Below are 22,147 nucleotides of genomic sequence, written 5' to 3' on the forward strand. Positions count from 1 at the left end.
GCTCACCAAGCCCATGGGGTTCAGTTATCTTTCTCTGAAAGCTTCCACTGGTTTGTAAGAAGCACAGAGTGACTGATTCATTTGCAAAATGTCTTTGATTTGTCAATTCAAAAGTCACAGCTCACAATACCTGCTGCACGAAAGGTAACTGGTTTTCTTCAAGTTTTAATATTTTTGTACTGCAGAGAACAGCCAACTTCTGCTGGGAAGAACTGCAGCACATCCTTCTGTATCTTTTCTACTTTGAGTGTCTATGACTCTGTAACTTCTTTCCATTTCTGACCTGCCCAGTTAGCTGAAGCCAGTCAGTTTCCCTTGTAAATAAATGCTCAGCTCCCAATCATCTGCACAATGCAGGAACCTATAACCGCAATAGTAATTTCACAATCAGTTTTAGGTTTTCTGCTGTGAATTTTTGCAGCAGTCCTGGTAAATCCCCATTTTAAAAACAGCTGGCTCTCCTTGCAGCCCACAGTTTTTAAAGGCACAAAATAAAATTACGCTTCTTACAAAACCTTAGGAATTGTGACTAACTGATGTACACATATCTGTAGCTAACAGCAAATACATGGGCATCGGCTGTATAACTCAGCCATGTCGAAAACATGGCTGTTTGAAACCCTGATAATGATGTTAAGACTACTAAATTTTGCTGATTATTTATGGTTTTATTATCTTCCATCAACAAATAAAGGCTGGAATTAAAACTCTCCAGAAACCTGTAATCAGAAAATTCAAGTAATGCACAAGAAGAATTGAGCAGTAGCCTCATAACAGACTCTCACTGTAAGCATCAATGTTATGTGAACCAAAAATATCATTGGGCACATTGATGAGTGTAACCCTGAAATGCCAATTCAAATAGTTGAGTTTTTTTGCACATGAACTCTTTAAGATCATGCAGTTACCCTGCTACAGTTGAAATAGGAATGAAGTTAAAGCTAGAAGAACTTCTAAATTGTCAATTTTGAAATTCTGCACTATTATTGACATGTTATAAAAAATCAAATACATAACAATGTTGTTCAAATCAATTTACTTTCTCATCTTATAGGTGCCCTGCCTCAAAATGCAGAAGAGCGGCTAGCTAACTACCTTTTACATCCGGATCGCTATAATAGACTCATCAGACCTGCAAAAAACAGCAGCGAGATAGTCACCATTGCAATAAAAGTGTCCTTGTCACAGCTAATAAGTGTGGTAAGTGGATACAGTTTCAGTTGAAACAATGCTACTGTGATGCATAAATTAACACAACTTTATAAGAATGTATTGCAAAATGCAATATTGATTAACAACATGGCTGGAATATTCAATGAGATCAATTCATACTGGTACTGTATCCTCAGTGCAACAGGAAAAGTGGTATGTTATTATTTATGGGGAGAAAGTGAGGTCTGCAGATGCTGGAGATCAAAGTTGAAACTTTATTGCTGGAACAGCACAGCAGGTCAGGCAGCATCCAGGGAACAGGAGATTCGACGTTTCGGGCACAGGCCCTTCTTCAGGAATCATTATTATTTATTGCAAGGATTATGAGATATAAAGGCAAGAAAATCTTGCTGTAATTGCATTGTACCTTGGTGAGACTGCAGCTCTATTTTACGTAAAGAAGAATATCTTTAACTTAAAGTTGCTGCATTGAAATTGATTTCTGAGATGATAGGGTTGCCTTGAGGGAGAAAAAAAAATGCATTCAACTTCTCGATCCTCGCAGTTGAAAAAATGAGATGTCATCTTCTTAAAACATGTAAGATTACCTGGGATAATTTGTGTAAAAGATTTGGGGAAGTTGGGGAATTCTTAAAATACATCCAGGAGACTTCCTTAATCAATATTTGACAATCCCTGCCCTTGAGATTTGATGGGGAAATCAGATTCATTATGTTCATGGCTTTTTATACCAACTGAGTTTACAGTGAAAGCCCTGCCTGCTCATCCTCTCTCCTTCCCTGAGGCATGGTGACCCTCAGGTGAAACTCACCACTAGTTGTCATCTGTCTTTCTAATGAGAGAGTGGGACTATGGTGACTGCTACTGTAATGTTAAATTAGTGATTTTGTTTAAATATGCATACATATTTTCTAGTTACATGTAAGTACAAGAGTCAGTTTCTGTGTTTTGCAGGAAACTTAAGTTCAGAACTTTTAGACATGTCCATTAGTATCCTTCTTTATTTATTTTATAGTGTGCCACAAATTGGCATCAGCAGGTTTCAACTGGTCTATCTTCTTTACAGGTGATGCAAACCTCACTTATGATTATGTAAAGATTAGTCTTTACGTCCAGAAATCAAAAAGGATTGACTGTTTAAAATGGAAAGTATGAAACAAGACATTTTTGTGGTTGAATGATTTACATCCAGGCAATATTATGCAAAGCTAAGGATTTACGCCACTTTTGGGCAGGCTTTGCAAAGAATTTAAGAAACTTAGAAAATACGATCCTTTATATTAATATTTGGAAGAACTACATGTACAATTTAGTCCTTGAACGCATTGCAGTATGTCTTGGTTGCTTCTTGCCAAAAGTACCACCAACATTTTCTCAATTCTATTTTTATCCATGAGACTAGCACTAAAGCCCTACCAGTTTATCCCATGCAATCATCATGACAGTCCATTTAGAAGCAATTAAGCTGCACCATGAAATGTGATTTATTATATTCCTGCTTGCTAATTCACATCTGCTGGAAGCTGGAGAGAAAAGCCAGGATAGGGCCTTTCAGTCTAGACTGAGTATTTACAATGAGGTCAGGAAATAATCTAGATTTTCATGTTCTTGGAGAGAGAGTTGTTATCTCCTTTGGCATGCCATAGCTCCAGTACGGTGATACACAGTGGTAGCTCTGGACAAGAAAGGTTTGTTTATTGATTCTTTCTGATATCAATGTCATGCTTTCTGATGGAGTTGGATGTAATTTCAGGTCTACCATAGAATTCCAGATGGAAGAAAAGTGTTTGAGAGAAGGTGTTTGAATTGCTCATTGATAATGCTAATTACCTGTCTATCACATAGTTAGATCTTGGTTCTTTTCAAATGAGCAGAAGGAAACAGCAGTAGCCATCTCCTGTTCAAAGTCCATTGTGACATAGCAGAGCTTCTCCTTGATATCACAGCTAATTTCTCTCTCAAGTCTGGTGATGAAAGTCTAGCCTTTTTCTGTCAAATACTTCATGAGATGGGTCAGGTCATGACATTGGACAACCCAGATAGGGGGAAGGTTGCAGGGCACAAACTTTGCAATGGAATGGGTTGGTGACAGCATCCCCACGCCAATATTATACTCATAGTTCCACCATTCACATAGTCGAACAGGTGGCAACCTAACCTGGAAGGGCCACAGAAGGTCTCGAACACAACCTATGTCATTTATCCTCTGTTGGTTTTGGAATTCATGGTGCTTCTATGGGCAGGGCTAGTTATTCTTCAGTGGCAACTCTGGAAGATGTAATACTTGATGATCTCCATGCCAGTCCAGCTGGTGATAATTCCATGCTCAATAGGGTACTTCAGAGTCAGGATATCCCTCTATTCTGGATTTCATTGCCAATATAACTGTCTTGGCAGGAAAGACAGCACCAGAGGAGTCAGTTTGAATGAAACCAGTCTAACACATGCCAGGTCCACTGAAGAGGCATTGATGCAAAGCCATGACTCATGGTTCGCTGTGTATTTACATCTTTAGTTGCAAGCCTGTTGTAGGGGTTGGGTTGGGGTGGGAGGGGAGTCGAACAATGTCCATTAAATGAGGACAAGTAGCTTAAACCTGCACTGATAATTAACTCACCCTTAGGGATGTGGTAAATTTTATGAATAGGGCCTGCTTCTCATGTGATGATTGTAAAACCAATGCAAATGATTGCAGTAACTCTCTTGGTACTGAATGTCATTTGTGCTTAAAATTCCACAATTTATAGAGCCATTGTAATGGTATTGCACTGAAAGGAACAGTGAAAATCAAAGAGAAACCACAGATGTGGGGTTTTCCTGATGTAACACTTTAAATGATGACAGTCTATTCATCTGTTGAATGATATTTTGCTCATGTTTTCAATTTTAATTATATCATAACACTTTGCTGATGTACATGAATATGCCTTTGCGTGTACGATTTGCAGTGATTTCTGAAGATATTTTTATGTGATTTTTATTTTTCTCCAGAATGAGAGGGAACAGATAATGACAACAAATGCCTGGCTCACCCAGGTTTGTATGATTTATCCTGAATGTGCTCAATCACACGTTTGAAATATTGGAACCATGATGAGCCAAATGTGTAATTTGAATCTATACTTAATTAAGAATTCTATCAACCTATTTGAATGAGGCCTTGTATTTTGGTTCAGAAGATGACTGTTGCTTACGTTAACATATATTCTTCATACTACATCTGAATAATAATCTCATATGCAAGAAGCAAATAACAGTGCAATTTTCAATAGTGGTTTTCCAAAGCACGAGGTTGCAAAGGAACACAACTGTCATGTTAGAGCAGAACAACCTGTATTAAAATGAATTGCATTGAAAGGAAGCCAACTTAGACTCTTGCTTCAGGATATAGAATCATCAAGAGCACAGACTGAATATTCACTTTTCCAAATACATGTAGAGATGATGTGTGACCTCTTTTCCCACAAAGAAACAACTCCTTAAATCACTCTTTCTTGCTTACTCTGACTTAACATCCAACAAGTGCCAGGAACTTATCAGCTTCTTTGTCACTTTTTCCTATAAGTTACTTCTACTGAAGGCCCACTTCCTGGCCACCATTCTAATCCTTCCTCCACGATCCCAATCTGCCCTAACACAGAATTTGTTTCTCATTCATTCCCTGTCCTCATGCTATTTCTGAATATGGCCTTCAAACCAAGGCCACAAATTACATTCAGTGGGAGTGTGATCATATTGTAGTGTCCCTCATTGTTCTTCTTGAGTTATACATCCATCCACATGTTGGGCCACATCATCCATCGTAAACATTTCCCCTTTAGCCAGATCTCGGAAATGGCTGTTATTAGTTCACCAAAACATCTTTCATTCTGGCATCTCCTTCGACGGCATCATCAATATCCCATCTAAAATTGGTTAAAGGTTTATCCATTGTCACTTTACCTTACTAAAGCCTTTAAACTGTACCTTGACACCATAATCCAAAGTTCTGGGATCAGGTTCCATATATATGCTAATGACACCGACCTTTCCAAAGCCATTCTTAACTCTTTCACTGCCATCTGTTGTTACCTTGTTCAAAATCCAGTTCAGAACCAGTCGTAAATTTACCTTAGTCAGAAATTGGGACCATTAACATTGTCTTTCCCCAAAATTGAAGCAGACTCTTCAGAACTCTGGTCTCCTAGATGACCCCACTTTCATTTTCTGACACCAGTGCTCATTATCCCATTGATGACCTGTTTCATCTCTGTAACATTATCTAGCAAGCAGAAGAAAGTCTTTCATCAGATCATTAAAGTGGTTGGGAGCATGCATCGACAATGATAAATATCTGTAGTGATGGAGAACGTACATAATGAAAGAGGAATGCTGCAGATTGTGCAATAATGTGAAGTAGGACAGACAAATTTCATTCGATATCTTTGCCACTTTCCTCAAAGTTATCTAAACAGAATTTGAATCTGAACCACCTAACTCCAAATATGACACAGAAAACTGGCTGTTATGGACTGTGTGTGAGTGTCATATTCACAACTGTACTATTTTATTACATTTATGGTAGAATTTTTTTATCGAAAGGTGCTTCTGTCTTAAGTGTCTTATTTTGCAGATGTCTAGAATGTGATAGAGAAAAGAAAGACTTTTATTTGTATAGTACTATTGATATGCACAGGACATCCCAAAGCATTTTACTGCCAGTGAAGTACTTTTGAAGTGCAGTCACTGTTATGATATAGGAAATGCAGCAGCCTATGTATATGCAGTGAGCTCCCACAAACAGCAATGTGATCATCTGTTTTTGCTGTGTTAGTTGAGTGTTATTGGTCATAGCACGATGAAATACTCACCCATGCTTCTTCAAAGTAGTGTTATGGGATCTTTTGTGCCCGCCCACAAGTACAAGAGAGGCCTGATTTTATATTTCATCCAAAAGACATCACTACCAACAATGCAGCTTGGGCATAGGTTTCAACATATAAGTCAGTGGGAGCTCCTGTTAATGACAATCAGCAAACTGTCAACAAAGAGTCACATGATGGCACAACTGTAGATTAAATTGTAACAGACAACTCGAAATGGAATAATAACAGAAAGTGCGAGAAAAACGCAGCCAATCTGGCAGCCACCTATAGAAAGAGAAACAGAGTTAATGTTTTGAATCTGATATGACTTCTTCAAAAGTTGAATTTCCATTCTGATTATTCTGCAGTATTTTCTTTTATTTAGCTAAAAATGGAATTTATTTAATTAGCTTTTTTTTATCCTTATGGGTGGAATCTTGAAGGGGTCTAAGCAATATGGGCTGTAGCAAGATATGTGAATCAGATGTGAATTTGATGAGAAGCCCAGTGAGGCCTATCTCAATGGTGGGAGCAACTCATTCCATCTTTTATGGTTTTCATATGTAGTGTGGTGAGCTCGTCACCAGGCAACAACAAGTTGCCAGTTAAGGGGATTGTTACTTGCTAAATGCCTTGTTGACAATACAATTCACCTCTTCAATATTCAGCTTTCTATCTTACCAAATTCTTTCAAAAGTCTAGACATTGGGTAAATCACATGGAAACAAGAGCAGGGACCTGAGGAATTCACCTCGCTGCTGGCTCTGAAACCACCTTCACCAGTCACATGCACCCTTTGTCCCCAGAAACCAGCCAAATGCGCACCTTCTCCACAGACATTGGCTTCCAGAATCTGCCAACATATTGTGGCACCTCTCCAGGCAGGTTGTTCACAAAGCACAAAACCTACAGGATATTGCTTTTCATTGCAGAATGCATTGGCATTGAGCATTGGAAAGCTACTTAGGGATATTTTACATACGGGGCCAGAATCCAGCTCACAGATTGGACAAGGCTGTTTTACAAGGCTCCTTGCTTCCTGTCTTAATACTCACACGATTAGTATCTATCTTCATGATCACAGCATTCATGCCTCACATTGCCTTCCCTGCCATAGTTTTTAGTGCATTAGCGCTACAACCAGAGCCAAAGTTTATCAGCGCTGTCTTTTGCATAGCCACACACACAGCCACCTTCTTAGTTGGTATCTGTGGGATGGGGAACATCTTGCTGTTAACACCTACAGCATGTACCAGCTTCTTGTACAGCAAAGACCTTGCACGTTAATTTAAGCATGGCCATGTCGAAAACTGGGTGAGGTTTAGTGCTCAGTGCAGTCGAGGAGAGGTTGCTATTGGCAGTGAGCCCCAGTAACATTACTCACAAGCACAGTCCCTAGACTGTTCCGCCCAAGCAATATTCCCTCGAAGCTGTGTGGCTGTAAACACATACAGCCACTTCAATGTTCTACACTTGGTAGTTGACATCAGTACACCGATCTTGGCAACGACTTTTGGTCTGGAAGTTGCTGTTACACAAGGGTGTCAGAGGCCCACATAGCCAGTAAGACAATGAGAGGGAATGCTGCATCGATGGACACGTGTCTCTTATTCGAGGAGTGCAGCGTGTTTCAGTACGTGGTGAAGTGTGCTCAGCCTCATCTACAGGGTATGCCACTGATGACTCCACTGAGATCAGAGAAACTCATGCCTTCTCCTCTGAGAGTGCTGGACCCCCCCACTGTTGGGATGTTGGTGACTGTGGAGAAAGTGAGGACTGCAGATGGTGGACCTCAGAGTCGAAAGTGTCGTGCTGGAAAAGCACAGCAGGTCAGACAGCATCCGAGGAGCAGTAGAATAGTCATTTCGGGCACATGTCATTCCTGATGAAGGGCTTTTGTCCGAAACGTCAATTCTCCTGCTCCTCAGATGCTGCCTGACCTGCTGTGCTTTTCCAGCACTACACTCTCGACTGTTGGTGACTGTGACTGACTACCTGAGAAAATGAAAGCAGATGCAGCAGGAACAGGGTCTGGACTAGAGTGGTGCTGGAGAAGCACAGCAGGTCAGGCAGCATCAGAGGAGCAGGAAGATCGAAATTTCAGGCAAAAGCTCTTCATCAGGAATGAAGGCATAGATTTCTGGGGTGGAGAGATAAATGGGAGGGGGGTGGGGCTGGGGAGAAAGTAGCAAAGAGTACAATAGGTGGATGGGGGTAGGGATGACAGTGATAGGTCAGAGAGGAGGGTGGAGCAGATAGGTGGGAAGGAAGATTGCCAGGTAGGACAGGTCATGAGGACAGTGCTGAGCTGGAAGGTTGGAACTGGGGTAAGGTGGGGGGAGGGGAAATGAGGAAACGTGAAGTCCACATTGATGCCCTGGAGTTGAAGTGTTCCGAGGCGGAAGATGAGGCGTTCTTCCTCCAGGCGTTGGGTGGTGAGGGAGTGGCAGTGGAGGAGACCCAGGACCTGCATTCCCTCGGCAGAGTGGCAGGGGGAGTTGAACTGTTGATCCACAGGGCGGTGGGTTTGATTGGTGCAGGTGTCCAGGAGATGTTCCCTAAAGCGCTCTGCAAGAAGGCGTCCAGTCTCGCCAATGTGGAGGAGACCGCATCAGGAGCAACGGATACAGTAAATGACATTGGTGGATGTGCAGGTGAAACTTTGATGGATGTGGAAGGCTCCTTTGGGGCCTTGGATGGAGGCAAGGGGGGAGGTGTGGGCGCAGGTTTTGCAATTCCTGCGGTGGCAGGGGAAGGTGCCAGGATGGGAGGGTGGGTTGTTGGGGGGCGTGGACCTGGCCAGGTTGTCATAGAGGGAATGGTCTTTGCGGAAAGTGAAAGGGGTGGGGAGTGAAATATATCCCTGGTGGTGAGGTCCGTTTGGAGGTGGCTGAAATGTCGGTGGATATGCGGTTTATGTGAAGGTTGGTATGGTGGAAGGTGAAGACCAGGGGGGTTCTATCCTTGTTATGGTTGGAGGGGTTGGGTTTGAGGGCGGAGGTGCGGGATGTGGGTGAGATGTATTGGAGGGCATCTTCAACCATGTGGGAAGGGAAATTGCGATCTTTAAAGAAGGAGGCCATCTGGTGTGTTCTGTGGTGGAACTAGTCCTCCTGGGAGCAGATACGGCGGAGGCGGAGGAATTGGGAATACGGGATAGCATTTTTGCAGGAGGTAGGGTGGGAAGAGGTGTAACCCAGGTAGCAATGGGAGTCGGTAGGCTTGTAAAAAATGTCAGTGTCAAGTCGGTTGTCATTGATGGAGATGGAGAGGTCCAGGAAGGGGAGGTCAGGTTGGAATGTGTTGGTGAAGTTAATGAACTGCTCAACCTCACGGGAGCACGAGGTGGCGCCGATGCAGTCATCAATGTAGCAGAGGAAGAGGTGGGGAGTGGTGCCAGTGTAACTACGGAAGATGGACTATTCTACGTAGCTGACAAAGAGACAGGCATAGCTGGGGCCCATGCGAGTGCCCATGGCTCCATTTCTTCCTCTCCCGACATCCCCAACAATACCCTTCCACTGACACTCTCATTCGTTTGGCTGAACTGGTTCTCACTCTTAACAATTTCTCCTTCAAATCCTCCCACTTCCTCCAGACCTGCCAATCTTCCTTCCCACCTATCCGCTCTACCCTCCTCTCTGACCTATCGCCATCATCCCCACCCCTGTCCACCTATTGTACTCTTTGCTACCTTCTCCCCAGCCCACCTCCCTCTCATTTATCTCTCCACCTCTGAGGCTCCCTGCCTTCATTCCTGATGAAGCGCTTTTGCCCGAAATGTCGATTTTCCTGCTCCTCGGATGCTGCCTGGCCTGCTGTGCTTTTTCAGCACCACTCTAATCCAGACTTTGCATCTGCAGTCCTCACATTTGAAGCAGGAACAGGGTCAATGGCAAGCCCAGGAGCAGTAGCAGACTCCCGTTGAGCCAATAGCACCCAGCTCAGGGAGCAGTCGATGCTACAGGGCCCCTCACAATGTATGGGGTGTGCAGGAGGCCCAGAGTTTTCTCACTCCCAAATCCTTTTCCTGGGGATGTGAGGCACAATACAGATGCAGGCTTCACATGTGTCAGGACACTGTGATGGAACTGTGCTAGAACAGGACCTGAGGGCTCTAGTAGTGGAAGGCCATCCTTTCCTGGTAACTGTGAAGCTGACAGCTGTTGAACCTCAATGTGCCTGGTTCTTTCCAGTTGTCCTATTGTACAGCAGCCTTTAAAAGATGTTGTGAATGCAAGGAGTGCTGGTCTTTGGGCAAATATCGGCTGAGTGAAAAGTTGCTCTGGGAACAGTGCATGGTAAAATGGAATTGTAAATTGGACATGACAGATGCCATAAGGGTACAGTAGGTAATTAATGTAGCAAGTTTGATAAAACTGTCAAAGAAATTGTCTAAAAGAAAATGCAATGCAACTCCAAATTGGCCAAAATGAGCAATACTCAGCCCTTTGTTTCATAATTTCTCATTGTTTTCCACTGGAATTGAACTCAAATCCAGAGTACTGTGAGGTAGCAATGCAAACCACTGTGCTGCCCTTAAACATCATGTGCAACAGACAAAATGTGAAGAATCTCATTTTTGAAGAATGGGAATTGCACCATAGTTAACGCATTCAATTTGATACAGCAGATTTTTCATTGGCCATCATTCTTCAATTAAATGTTTAGATGCTTCATCACCTGTCTTTGAAAAGACCAATATTGAAACACTCTTATTGAACTCCTACCTGATCTATTGCCATAATGGTATTTAACAAAAATGTAAAATTTACCTTTTAATCATTCATGATGTATAATTGTTCAAATAGGAATGGAATGACTATAGACTAAGATGGGATCCTGCAAACTATGAAGGGATCGATAAACTCAGAATATCTTCTCGACATCTTTGGCTCCCTGATATAGTGTTATATAACAAGTAAGTCACTATTTTGTCATTTTGCCCCTCTTGATTTGATGGCCCTTTTGTGTTACCTGGCAATTATGTACTATACTCAGACCATAATGTGCAAAATGTCTGACTGGAGTGGCAAGTTTGGTAAATTCATGATATTATAGTGACAGTATAGAGGTGAATGAAATGCTCAGGATGTGAGTTCAACCATCAGCAAGAGCAGCTTTGGGCTGTTGTGTAGGAATGGTAGGGTCCCTACCTCTGAACCAGCAGGCTTGGGTTCAAGTCTTAGAGGTATAACATGTCTGAACAGGTTCATTAAAATTTATCTATAAAAATATATTTAAGAGGTGACTAAAATATCTCATCATAAAAACAGTTAAAAATAACAGTAGCTTCCTATTGCTTCCAAATAAACCTGCTGGATTATAACCTGGTGTTGGGTAATTTTTAACTTTATCCACCCCAGTCCAACACTGGCACCTCCACATTATAAAAAGAGTAATTGTAAATGCAGAGAATCTTTGAAGTTGCGTGAATTGAGGCATTCAAGAGGGCATTGGATGATTATTTGAATAGAAATTGGGGAAAATGCAGAAGATTGGCACCAGATAAGAGCTTCTGTGCTTTATCAATCCAGTGGCTCTGAAGAGTCACATATTTTACTCTCTCCCAGTGGGGAATGCTATTTTCTGGAAGTGTACCTCAGGATTTTTCAGATTACAATTTAGACTTGACTTGTTATCCCAAGTTCTAATGCTGATGGATCTTAAAATTCACCTTAAGGATTCCCTTCCTCCATCATCAATGCAACATACCTGCAGTGCTCACAAGCAACTTGCCAAAGTTCCTTCAAATGTACTCTGAAACCACTGACCTCTACTAACCAGAAGGGCAAGAGTAGCAGGTTCAAGGAAAAGTGATACCTTCAAGATGCCTTTTGAGTTCAGAATTCTTTTGTTCATTCTTGCAAGGGATGTTGGCACTTCTAACAAGGTTGGCATTTGATGCCCATCCCTAATTGACTCTCCATGCCATTTCAGTGGGCAGTTAAGAATAAGCAGCATTCTTTAGGCCCTGGAAATACATGTCTGCCAGACTAGATGAAATGGCTGCTGTCCTTTCCTAATACAACAGTAGTGAACAAGATGGGTTTTGCAGTCAGCACACGTTCACCAATAGATTGGCTTTTATTCCAGAGTTTATTGAGTTCCACTTTCGCTGTTGAATCCCCAGTATATTAGCCTGGGGCTTTGGATTATCAGTCCAGTGATATCGCCAGTGTGCCATTGTCATATCCTATATTGCTGTTCTTTTGTCGTCGCTGGGTTAAAATCCTGGTATTCCTTACTCACCATCGCTGCTGGGTGCCTTCACTACAAAGCTGATAATGGTTAAAGAGGAGGCTTACTCTATCAAGGACAATCAGTGACGGCCTTCCCAGCATCATCCATGAACTTTAAAATGTTTGCTGAGAACTAAGCACTTCATATTTTTATTTTACTACCAGTAATATCAATATTAAATGAATTTTTAATCTTTATTTGCACTGCTGAGCCAGTTTATTGATTTAATTGCTACACTAATTACCCTGCATTGTAGTGTATGATGAGAATCAGACCTCATGAGCACAATTTAAACATTTAAATAGTTTCAATATATGGCCACTGTTACATAGTATTTTCACATCTTCATAAATTGAATACTACAAGCTGACAATGGGAAGAGGGCTTTGAAGGTGAGGCACCTGTCTACACTTCTCCATGTCTCAAATAACTGCTGTGAGTGTCGGGTTTGTGAGAAAGTACTCCGTTACATCTTGTGGCTTTGATTCTTTGGGAGATGAAGGAGGAAGAAATTTGGGGAATAATCCTCTTCTTCCACTAATAGTTGACTCCAGCAGTGGAAAATCTTCAAGGCAATCAAGCGGCTTTGGTCCAATTCATGATCTCCAATTCCTTTCCCAACCTGAAGGTAGGACAGAAAAAGTGGGGTTACAAGACCAATCCTTAGTGCCTGAAGTCTCAATGATAGGAAAAGAAAATTAAGCACTTTAGCCTGGAAACAGGCTTCCAAGAGATAATTCTATAGAGGCAAATAAGATTGCTGAAGTCAGTCAGGAACGGTACTTTAAGTTAAACAAGTGTTAAGTTAAACAAGTTAAACAATGAAGTAGAACAACATGAGACATCTATAAACTAGGGAAAATTACTTTCAGGAAAGGTATCAAGAAACATAGAAAGTGCGGAATGAATTTCTAGATGAAAGATTGGTGGGGTTATTTTTTGTCCTTCTTGCCCTCAAGGTCTCTCTCCCTCACTTTCTGTGTTTCCATATAAAGCTCCCAAAAGTCAGTAAGAAGTAATTAATTAAATAACGTTAAATAAATAGCAATAAATGCCCGATGATCAATTTTCTTTTTTATTAATAGGTCTGCAGCTGAATTAGAAAGGTTAACCCTTTCTCTTGAGTTCATACAATCAAGTGCTTTAATTGGAAAGCATCTGACATACAAGACTTTGTGAACTATACTGTTTTTAATTGGTCCTGAAATGTGACCACTCTTCCCTCCCTCTTACGCCCCTTCTCACCCACACATGCCCAAATCCTGGGAGTGCTTTTTTTAAAATTGAATGTGGTCATTGCTGGTTAGTCCATCATTTATTGCCCATTTCTAATTGCCCTTTTGATTTTAGTGGTGAACCATCTTCTTGAACCCATTGCAATCTTTGGGGTGTAGTGATACCGTCAGGATGACATACCAATGGAAGCTTACAGCCAGATGAGGCGAGGAATTGATTAAATCTCACAAATTATTTTGAGAACCTAGTCATAAACTGCTCTCTTGGCCTTTTTCTTTCCTTTCAGTGCTGATGGAACCTATGAAGTGTCGCTTTATACGAATGCAATTGTGTACAACAACGGAGACGTGTTCTGGCTGCCTCCTGCCATCTATAAGAGCGCCTGCAGAATTGAAGTGAAGCACTTCCCTTTCGATCAGCAGAACTGCACCCTGAAATTTCGGTCGTGGACATACGATCGCACTGAAATTGATTTAGTCCTAAGCAGCGACGTTGCAAGCAGAGATGACTTCAAACCCAGTGGGGAATGGGATATTGTCTCCCTTCCAGGGAGAAGGAATGAGATACCAACTGACCCAACATATGTTGATATTACATATGATTTTATCATCAAGAGAAAGCCATTATTTTATACCATTAACCTGATCATCCCCTGTGTGCTGATAACGTCTCTTGCGATCCTGGTGTTCTACTTGCCCTCAGATTGCGGTGAGAAAATTACGCTCTGCATTTCTGTCCTGCTGGCATTAACTGTCTTCTTACTGCTCATCTCCAAGATTGTTCCTCCAACCTCTCTGGATGTGCCCCTGTTAGGCAAATACCTGATGTTTACCATGGTGCTGGTCACCTTCTCAATAGTTACCAGTGTCTGTGTATTGAATGTGCACCATCGGTCACCCAGTACCCACACCATGCCCGATTGGGTGAAGCACATGTTTCTCAAAAAGCTGCCCACCCTCTTATTCATGACGCGCCCAGAGACTCGAAGTCTGAAGGACAGAATCAGCAGGGAGCAGACATCAGCTTGTCCAAATGGCCAGGAGGATCACACCGATGTTCAAACATGCTACATCAACCCAGAGTCAACAAAGGAATACAGCTGGCATTTAGGAGATCTGTCAGACCATCAAGATCTAAGGAAGAAGGGATCAACAAAGGTCAATTCCAGCATTCAAGAGGCAGTTGATGGTGTTAGATTCATAGCAGAACATATGAAGAGTGAAGATGATGATCAGAGTGTGAGTTCATCTTTTTCTACCTCTTGTTTTAACACTGGACGCAAATAAAACTACTGAACATTGAAAAATAGGCAAGTTAATGTTCCATTACATGTGGGTTTTAATTCAAGATTAATTTTCAGCATCACAATCAGCAGAAATTCTACTGAATTTACAGTGTTTTGCCAAGTAATTTGACAAACGAGCAATAGGCATTTACAAGAGCCAAGAAAACTGAAAACAAAAAATTCTGGAGATCACAGTGGGTCAGGCAGCATCCATGGAGAGAGAGCAAGCTAACATTTTGAGTCCAGATGACACTTCATCAGAGCTCAAGTGAAGTATGGAAGGAACAGCATTTATGCTGTAGTTTGGTGGGGGAGGTGGTGTAGGTGTGGGAGTAATGGTTGTAGGGTGCTGGTGGAGAGAAGATGTTGATAGTTCAGATTGAAGTCATCAGAATGTGAGAATGGCAGAACAGTGGTGTATCTCCTGCCAGGACACCCCCCTCTCTCACACACACACCTCAAACTATAGCACAAATGCTGTTCCCTCCACACTTCACTTCAGCTCTGACAAAGAGTGATCTAGATATGAAACATTAGCTTGCTCGCTCTCCACGGGTGCTGTCTGACCCATTATGATTGCCAGCATTTGTTGTTTTCACTAAAATTAAAGTAGCAATTTTTAGGCCACAGCCACAGTCATTACTCGGGTGATCCAGTCTCCAAATTCTGGAAATGGACAGTGGCTGTGACCACAATCAGAGTGGGCAGAGTAAATGTTTTATTTCTAGCTGAGCACTCTACTTGTCAGTTATGTGAGAACCTTCAAGGGGTAATTGCATTAACCAGGCACTTATACAGTACAGGTTGATGACATATAATCTAACACTCGTATGTGACCAAGAGGGTCTAATAAAGGTGGGATACAAATCCTGGTCACAAGTAATCTTGACCATGTTGTTAGTGACTGCAGATTAAAGATACTCATCTCTGTGAAGCAGAATTAATAACAGTCAACCTCAAAAGTTGTACTTGCAGGTCACAATTGACAAATGCAGTCTAAGATCTCATCGGCCACAGGAAGGCAGAGAGCAGATATCCTCTCACTTTGAATTGTACATAAACAGCAATGTGTGCTAATACACAATGTTGACCTTCTTGGGCCGTGCAGGGATGGGAGAACAAGATATCAGGAATCATACAGCACTTCTAGTATCCTACTTTATCTGTGCAACATTGTTTGTGTTGTATTAATTACAATAAGGACCCTCTGTCAAAGGACCATGTAGAGACATTCCACAGCCATCCTCCTTGTCCCACTTAATGGACTGATGAGATGTATGGATATGTTTACCTTGTTTGGGTTACCCCTAGAATCAGGGGTCATAGTCTCAGGATACAGAGTAAGCCATTTAGGACTGAGATGAGGAAACATTTCTAAGTAAGATGGTGGTCAACCTGTGGAATTCACTACCCCAAAGGGCTGTTGAGGTCAGGTCACTGAGTATATTCAAAGAAGAGATATTAAACTTTTTAGATGCTAAAAGCATCGAAGGGTATGAAGAATGTGGGAATATTTTGTTGTTGAGGTAGAGGGTCTGCCATGATTATACAAAGGCAGAGCAGACTTGAAGGGCTGAATGGCCTAATCCTGCTCTGAGTTACTATGGAAGAGTGGGTGGCTACCTATCATGGAAGCCATCAAGGTGACATTCACTGACTGCCTCCATGGAGCCACTAGGCATTTATATGAGATCTCATGCGTGTGCTATGCCATAACACAGTTGGCATCATCAGTAGAATATGGCTCCATCTGTGATCATCAGCATTGGAAACTGCCATAATGTCTACAACCTTGCGAACCCTCATGTTCCTGCTTCATTTCAAAGGCTAGGTGCTTACAAGGGTAGTTACTAGGAGATGAGAGTTACTTTATGCAGCCAGGATTGATGATTCTATTGCACCACCTCTGACTGAGGCTGAGTGCAGCCTTTTCCTCCATATAGGAATTGTTGAGCATATGATAGGTCTGCTGAAGGTGAGGTTCCAGTACCTGGATCAGTCCGGGAGGGAGCTTACTGTCCAGTCTTACATGACAGAATGTGCTGTGCTCGGCTTTGGCAACAGGCAACAAGGTGATATAATGGGTTCTGAGGAGGGGAGAGCAGCAACAGTTTTCCAAGCAGGATCAGGAGAAATTTCACCTTCTGCAAAATAAAGTGCTGCAGCATCAAGCAGAATAATCTAAATAGGGCATCATTTAATCCCAATTCCAACTGATGTGACTGTAAATTTGTTGCTGCTCAGCTACAACGTTGTTACAACCATTGCAATAGCATACTACAAATCAAGCCCCACTATCCCTGAAGTCATACCACAAGCTAAAGATTTCTATTGAAGGTCCACACAAGACGCCAATTTACCTGACTTTCAAACCAAGCTTGAAATAAAGCACAGACAAACCGTCTGTTCGCAGAAGCAAATGCACCTTTTATTTGTTTGTTCTTTGCTTTGACTCATACTGAATATAAGTGAATGATTTCAACTATTTAAATGCTTTTCAATATGGGATTGTCCTACATTAAACAATGCTAGATTACATTGGACTTCGAGAAGAGAGTAGCAATCGAGATAGGGTTCCAAGATGGGATGGTGCAAAGGACAGGAACCAGTGTGGCTTGGTTCCTAATCAGTAACAGATTTATGACTGTGCATTTGTATTTGCGTTGAAGTGTTAGCCATGCCTCTTATGTGTCCTGAGAAGTATTTATTTTTGGCTGCCATCCCGCAAAGTTGTTACAACCCACTGCAATAGCATACTGCAAATCAAGCCCCACTATTCCTGAAGTCATATCACATGCTAAAGTTTTTGCAGAAGGTCCATGCAATACCCCAATTTACCTGACGTTCAGACCAAGCTTGGTACAAAGTACAGTTTAGGTTTTGGTATTTATTAAAAGCAATTACAAACACTATAAATAAACGTATAAACTATTGGCATATAACACCAACTAAAACTCTAAAATTTCAATTGAAAAACTACAGGTCAAGCAACTGCTGCAGGAAAAGTAACTCGCTTTCTTCAAGTTTAATTTGAGTTTTTTTTACAGCAGAGAACAGGTAGGTCCTATGCAGAGAAAAAGAGCACATCCTTATATGTCTCTCACACTCTGTGTGTCTATCTCTGTAATTTGTTTCCAGTTCCAATCCATTCAGTTAACTGCAAACTAGCAGTTCACTTGTAAACAACTCCCAGGCTCCAGAGACCTGCAAATTGCAGGAACTCATAGTCACAAGAAACAGCTTCACAGTTAGCATTGAATTGCTTGCTGTGAAATTATGCAGCCATTCTAGTAAATAGTCATAGAGATATATAGCATGAAACAGACACTTCAGTCCAACTTGTCCATGCAGACCAGATATCCTAACTTAATCTAGTCCCATTTGCCAGCATTTTGCCCATATCCCTCTCAACCCTTCCTCTTCATATATCTATCCAGGTGTATTTTAAAGGTTGTAATTATACCAGCCTCCACCACTTTTTCTGGCAGTTCATTGCATACTTGCACCACCCTCTGTGTAAAAACGTTGCCCCTGAGGTCTCTTTTAAATCTTTCCCCTCTTACCTTAAACCTATGCCCCCTGGTTTTGGACTCCCGCACCCCGGGAAAAAGGCTTTGCTTTTTACCCTATGCATACTTCTCATGATATTATAAATGTGTCTATGGTCACCCTCGGCCTCTGACACACCAGGGAAAATAGCCCCAGATGGTTCGTATAGTTCAAACCCTCCAACTCTGGCAAAAACTTTGTAAATCTTTTCTATACTCTTTCAAGTTTAACAACATCTTTCCCATGCCAAGGAGACCAGAATTGAAAGCAGTATTCAAAAAGTGGCCTAACCAATGCCTTGTATATCTGCAACATGAGCTCCTAACTCCAATGAACAATGCACTGACCAATTTGCGAGAGCACAACTGAGAGACTTCACACAGGTCTCCTGTCACTCCCTGAAAGAAGCTAGTTGCACAGAGCTTCAAGCAGACTGTCACCTTCAGAGCCACTGGGTGAGGATCACCTCCCATTCCTGAAGCTGTCAGGTCTCTCTCCAGCACCTGGCACAGATCCATCACCATGTTCAAGGATAAATAAAGTCATAGGCTCATTCCAGGAAAATGAGTTGAAGTCAAAAAACTCTGATCCTCCTGCATCTGTTTTTGCCTTCTTAGGTAGTCAGCCACAGCGACCAACATCCCACCAGCAGCAGGGTGCAGCTCTCTCAGTGGAAATGGTCTATGCTGTGAATATAATGACTGAAATTGGCTCTGAGGTCTCAGAACAGTCACTCGTGGCATACACTGCAGATGAGGGCTGAGCATATTTCTCTATATAGTGAGACATGTAGTACTCTAATAACGAGGGCTATGAGTCAACCATGCATTCAGCATCAGTCTCAAAATATGCAGGATCTTGCTGAATATCAAGTGCCAGCTGAGGGACCAGCATATGTCATCAAAAAGGGAGTGCTAGCTGTGCCCCGATCCCCTTGCCAACCCAGAACCACATTCAACTTCTCACTCCATTCTGTTCAGATCATTGTTACACTTGGAGATTCCCAAGTTCAATTTGCAAGACTATAATATCATAAAATATAAAAGCAGAGTGACTTCATTTCTTTCTGTTCTACCATTCAATCAAGGCTGACATGTTTCTCAACCCCATTCTCCTGCCTTCTCCCTTTAACTTTAGGTCCCTTTACCAATGAAGAATCTATTTATCTCTGTTTTAAATATACCCAATGACATGGCCTCCGCAGCCTTCTGCGCCAATGATTTCCATTAATACCTCACCCTCTTCATCACAGTTCGAAAGGGTCCTCCGTTTACCCTGAGGCTGTACTTTCAGTTCCTAGTCTCCTCTACTAGTGAAAACATTATCTCCATGTCCACTGTATCTCGGCCTCTCAAATTCTGTGAGTTTAAATGCAATTTCCCCCTAGACTTGATAAGGGAGCCCTTAAGATGAAGGGAACCCTTAGGAGGCAGTGACCATAATATGATGGAACTTACTCTGTAATTTGAGAGGGAGAAGGTGGAATCAGATGTAACGGTATTACAGTTGAAAAAAGGTAACTACAGATACACAAGGGAGTGGCTGGGTAGAATTGACTGGGAGAGGACCCTAGCAGGAAAGACAGTGAAACAGCAATGACAAGGGTTTTGGAGTAATTCAAGAGACACAGCAAAAATTCATTCCGAGGAAAAAATATACTAAAGGGACGAAAAGGCAACCGTGGCTGACCAGTTAAGTCAGAGATAGCATAAAAGCAAAAGAGAAGGTATATAATGTGTTAAAGGGCAGTGGGAAGCCAGAGGATTGAGAAGCCAAGAAGACCAACAGAGAACAATGAAGAAAGAAATAAGGGGGGAGAAGATTAAATATGAGGGCAAGCTAGCCAGAAATATTAGGAAAGATTGCAAGAATTTCTTTAGATATATAAAGGGCAAAAGAGGATATTGGGCTGCTGGAAAATGATTCTCCTAAACTGTTTAAATCTTTCTGTAGCCTCCCCACCTCCTCAGAACTACCTGCCTGTCAACCAGAATGCCCCCATTCCTTCATCCAGATCATTAATGTATAAAGTCAACAGCTGCAGCCCCAACACTGAACCCTGTGGGACACCACTTGTCACTTGCCATTCTGAAAAAGAACCTTTTATCCCAACTTTTTGCCTTCTGTCAGACAGCCAATCCTCAATCCATACCAGTAGCTCACCCTGAACACCATGGGCCCTCACCTTACTCAGCAGCCTCTCGTGAGGCAACTTATCAAAGGCATTTTGGAAGTCTAGGTAGATAATATCTACTGGGTTTCCCTGGTCTAACATACTTGTTACCTTTTTAAAGAATCCTAACAGGTTTGTCATGCACAATCTCCCCTTACTAAATCCATGCTGACTTGTTCTAATCCGACCATGCACATCCAAGAATTTAGAAATTTCATCCTTAACGATTAGATTAGATTACATTACATTACAGTGTGGAAACAGGCCCTTCGGCCCAACAAGTCCACACCGACCCGCCAAAACGTAACCCACCCATACCCCTACATTTACCCATTACCTAACACTACGGGCAATTTAACATGGTCAATCCACCTGATGATGGATTCTAGAATTTTACTACAACCAAGGTTAGGCTAATCAGCCTATAATTTTCCATCTTTTGTCTTAATCCTTTCTTGAACAAGGGGGTTACAACAGCGTTTTTCCAATCATCTGGACTTTGCCTGACTCCAGTGATTTTTGAAAGATCACAAGCAACGCCTCTGCTATTTCTTCAACCATCTCCCTCAGAACTCGAGAGGTGGTGAATCTGTGGAATTCATTGCCACAGAAAGCTGTGGAGGCCAGGTTATTCAGTATATTTAAAACAGAGAGAGGTAAGTTCTTCATTGCCATGGTGATCAAAGGTTATGGGGAGAAAGCAAGAAAATGGAATTGAAAAGCCTATCAGCCATGGTTAAATGGTACAGCAGACTCAATGGGCCAAATGGCCTAATTTCTGCTCAGAGTTCAAACCCAGAGTCCTCAACCACTCCTTATATAACAAGCCTGTCATCCCCAGGATCAATCTTGTGAACCTCCTCTGGACCCCCTGCTAGGCCAGCATATCTTCCATCAGCACATCAGGCAATCCTCTATCCATGCCAGTATCTTGCCCCTAACACCATTTTGCAGCCTCCTGTGCGTAATGTTCTGAAAGGCCTTCTGGAAATTCAAATAGATCAAGTCCGCTGGCTCTTTTTTGTCTAATTTGCTCATTACTTCCTCAAAGAATTCCAACAGATCTTTCAGGCCTCACCTCCCTTTGGCGAAGCCATGCTGACTCAGCCCCAATTTACTGTGCACTTCTAAGTACTCTGTAACCTCATCCTGAATAATGGAATCGAACATCTTAATAACGACTGAGGACAGGCTAACTGGCCTATAATTTCCTGTCTTCTGCCTTCCTCCCTTCTTAAACAGGAGTGTTATATTAGCCATTTTCAAGTCCTCTGGAATTCTCCCTGGCTCCAGTGACACCTGAAAGACCACCACTAATGGATCTACAGTTATCTTCTTTATGGAGTATAGTCCATCAGGTCCGGGTGACCTATCCACCTGCAGACCATTCAGCTTACCCAGCATCTTCTCTCTAGTGATGGCCACTATTCTCACATCTACCCCGACTGTCTTGATGTCTTCCCCTGGGAAGACTGATGCAAAGTGCCTTTTCTTCCCCCATTTCATTGTTCACTACTTCCCCAGCCTCATTTTCCAGCAGTCCAATGTTGCCTCTCACCTTTTATATTTCTGAAAAAAATCTTTGCTATTTCCTTTTATATTAACTTCATTTGTACTTCCACTGCCTTGGGAAAGCAACCAGTA

At 42.1% G+C, this 22,147-nt stretch overlaps 1 protein-coding gene across 2 annotated transcripts in view; it reads left to right on the forward strand.

Annotated features, from left to right (window-relative positions):
* The window catches only part of LOC122562507 (neuronal acetylcholine receptor subunit beta-4-like), a 54,402-nt gene that overhangs the window by 11,505 nt on the left and 20,750 nt on the right, over positions 1-22,147 (forward strand). The window contains exons 2-5 of one of the 2 annotated variants that reach the window (XM_043715358.2): positions 1,055-1,200; positions 4,165-4,209; positions 10,829-10,938; positions 13,783-14,734. In XM_043715358.2, coding sequence (XP_043571293.2) covers positions 1,055-1,200; positions 4,165-4,209; positions 10,829-10,938; positions 13,783-14,734 — 1,253 coding nt within the window. The remainder of the gene's footprint in view (positions 1-1,054; positions 1,201-4,164; positions 4,210-10,828; positions 10,939-13,782; positions 14,735-22,147) is intronic. The other variant, XM_043715367.2, reaches the window with a different exon arrangement.

The sequence above is a fragment of the Chiloscyllium plagiosum genome, unplaced genomic scaffold, assembly GCF_037043375.1.
Source record: "Chiloscyllium plagiosum isolate Xiang-an unplaced genomic scaffold, Cpla_swu_hap1 HiC_scaffold_2, whole genome shotgun sequence".
NCBI classification, from domain to species: Eukaryota; Metazoa; Chordata; class Chondrichthyes; order Orectolobiformes; family Hemiscylliidae; genus Chiloscyllium; species Chiloscyllium plagiosum.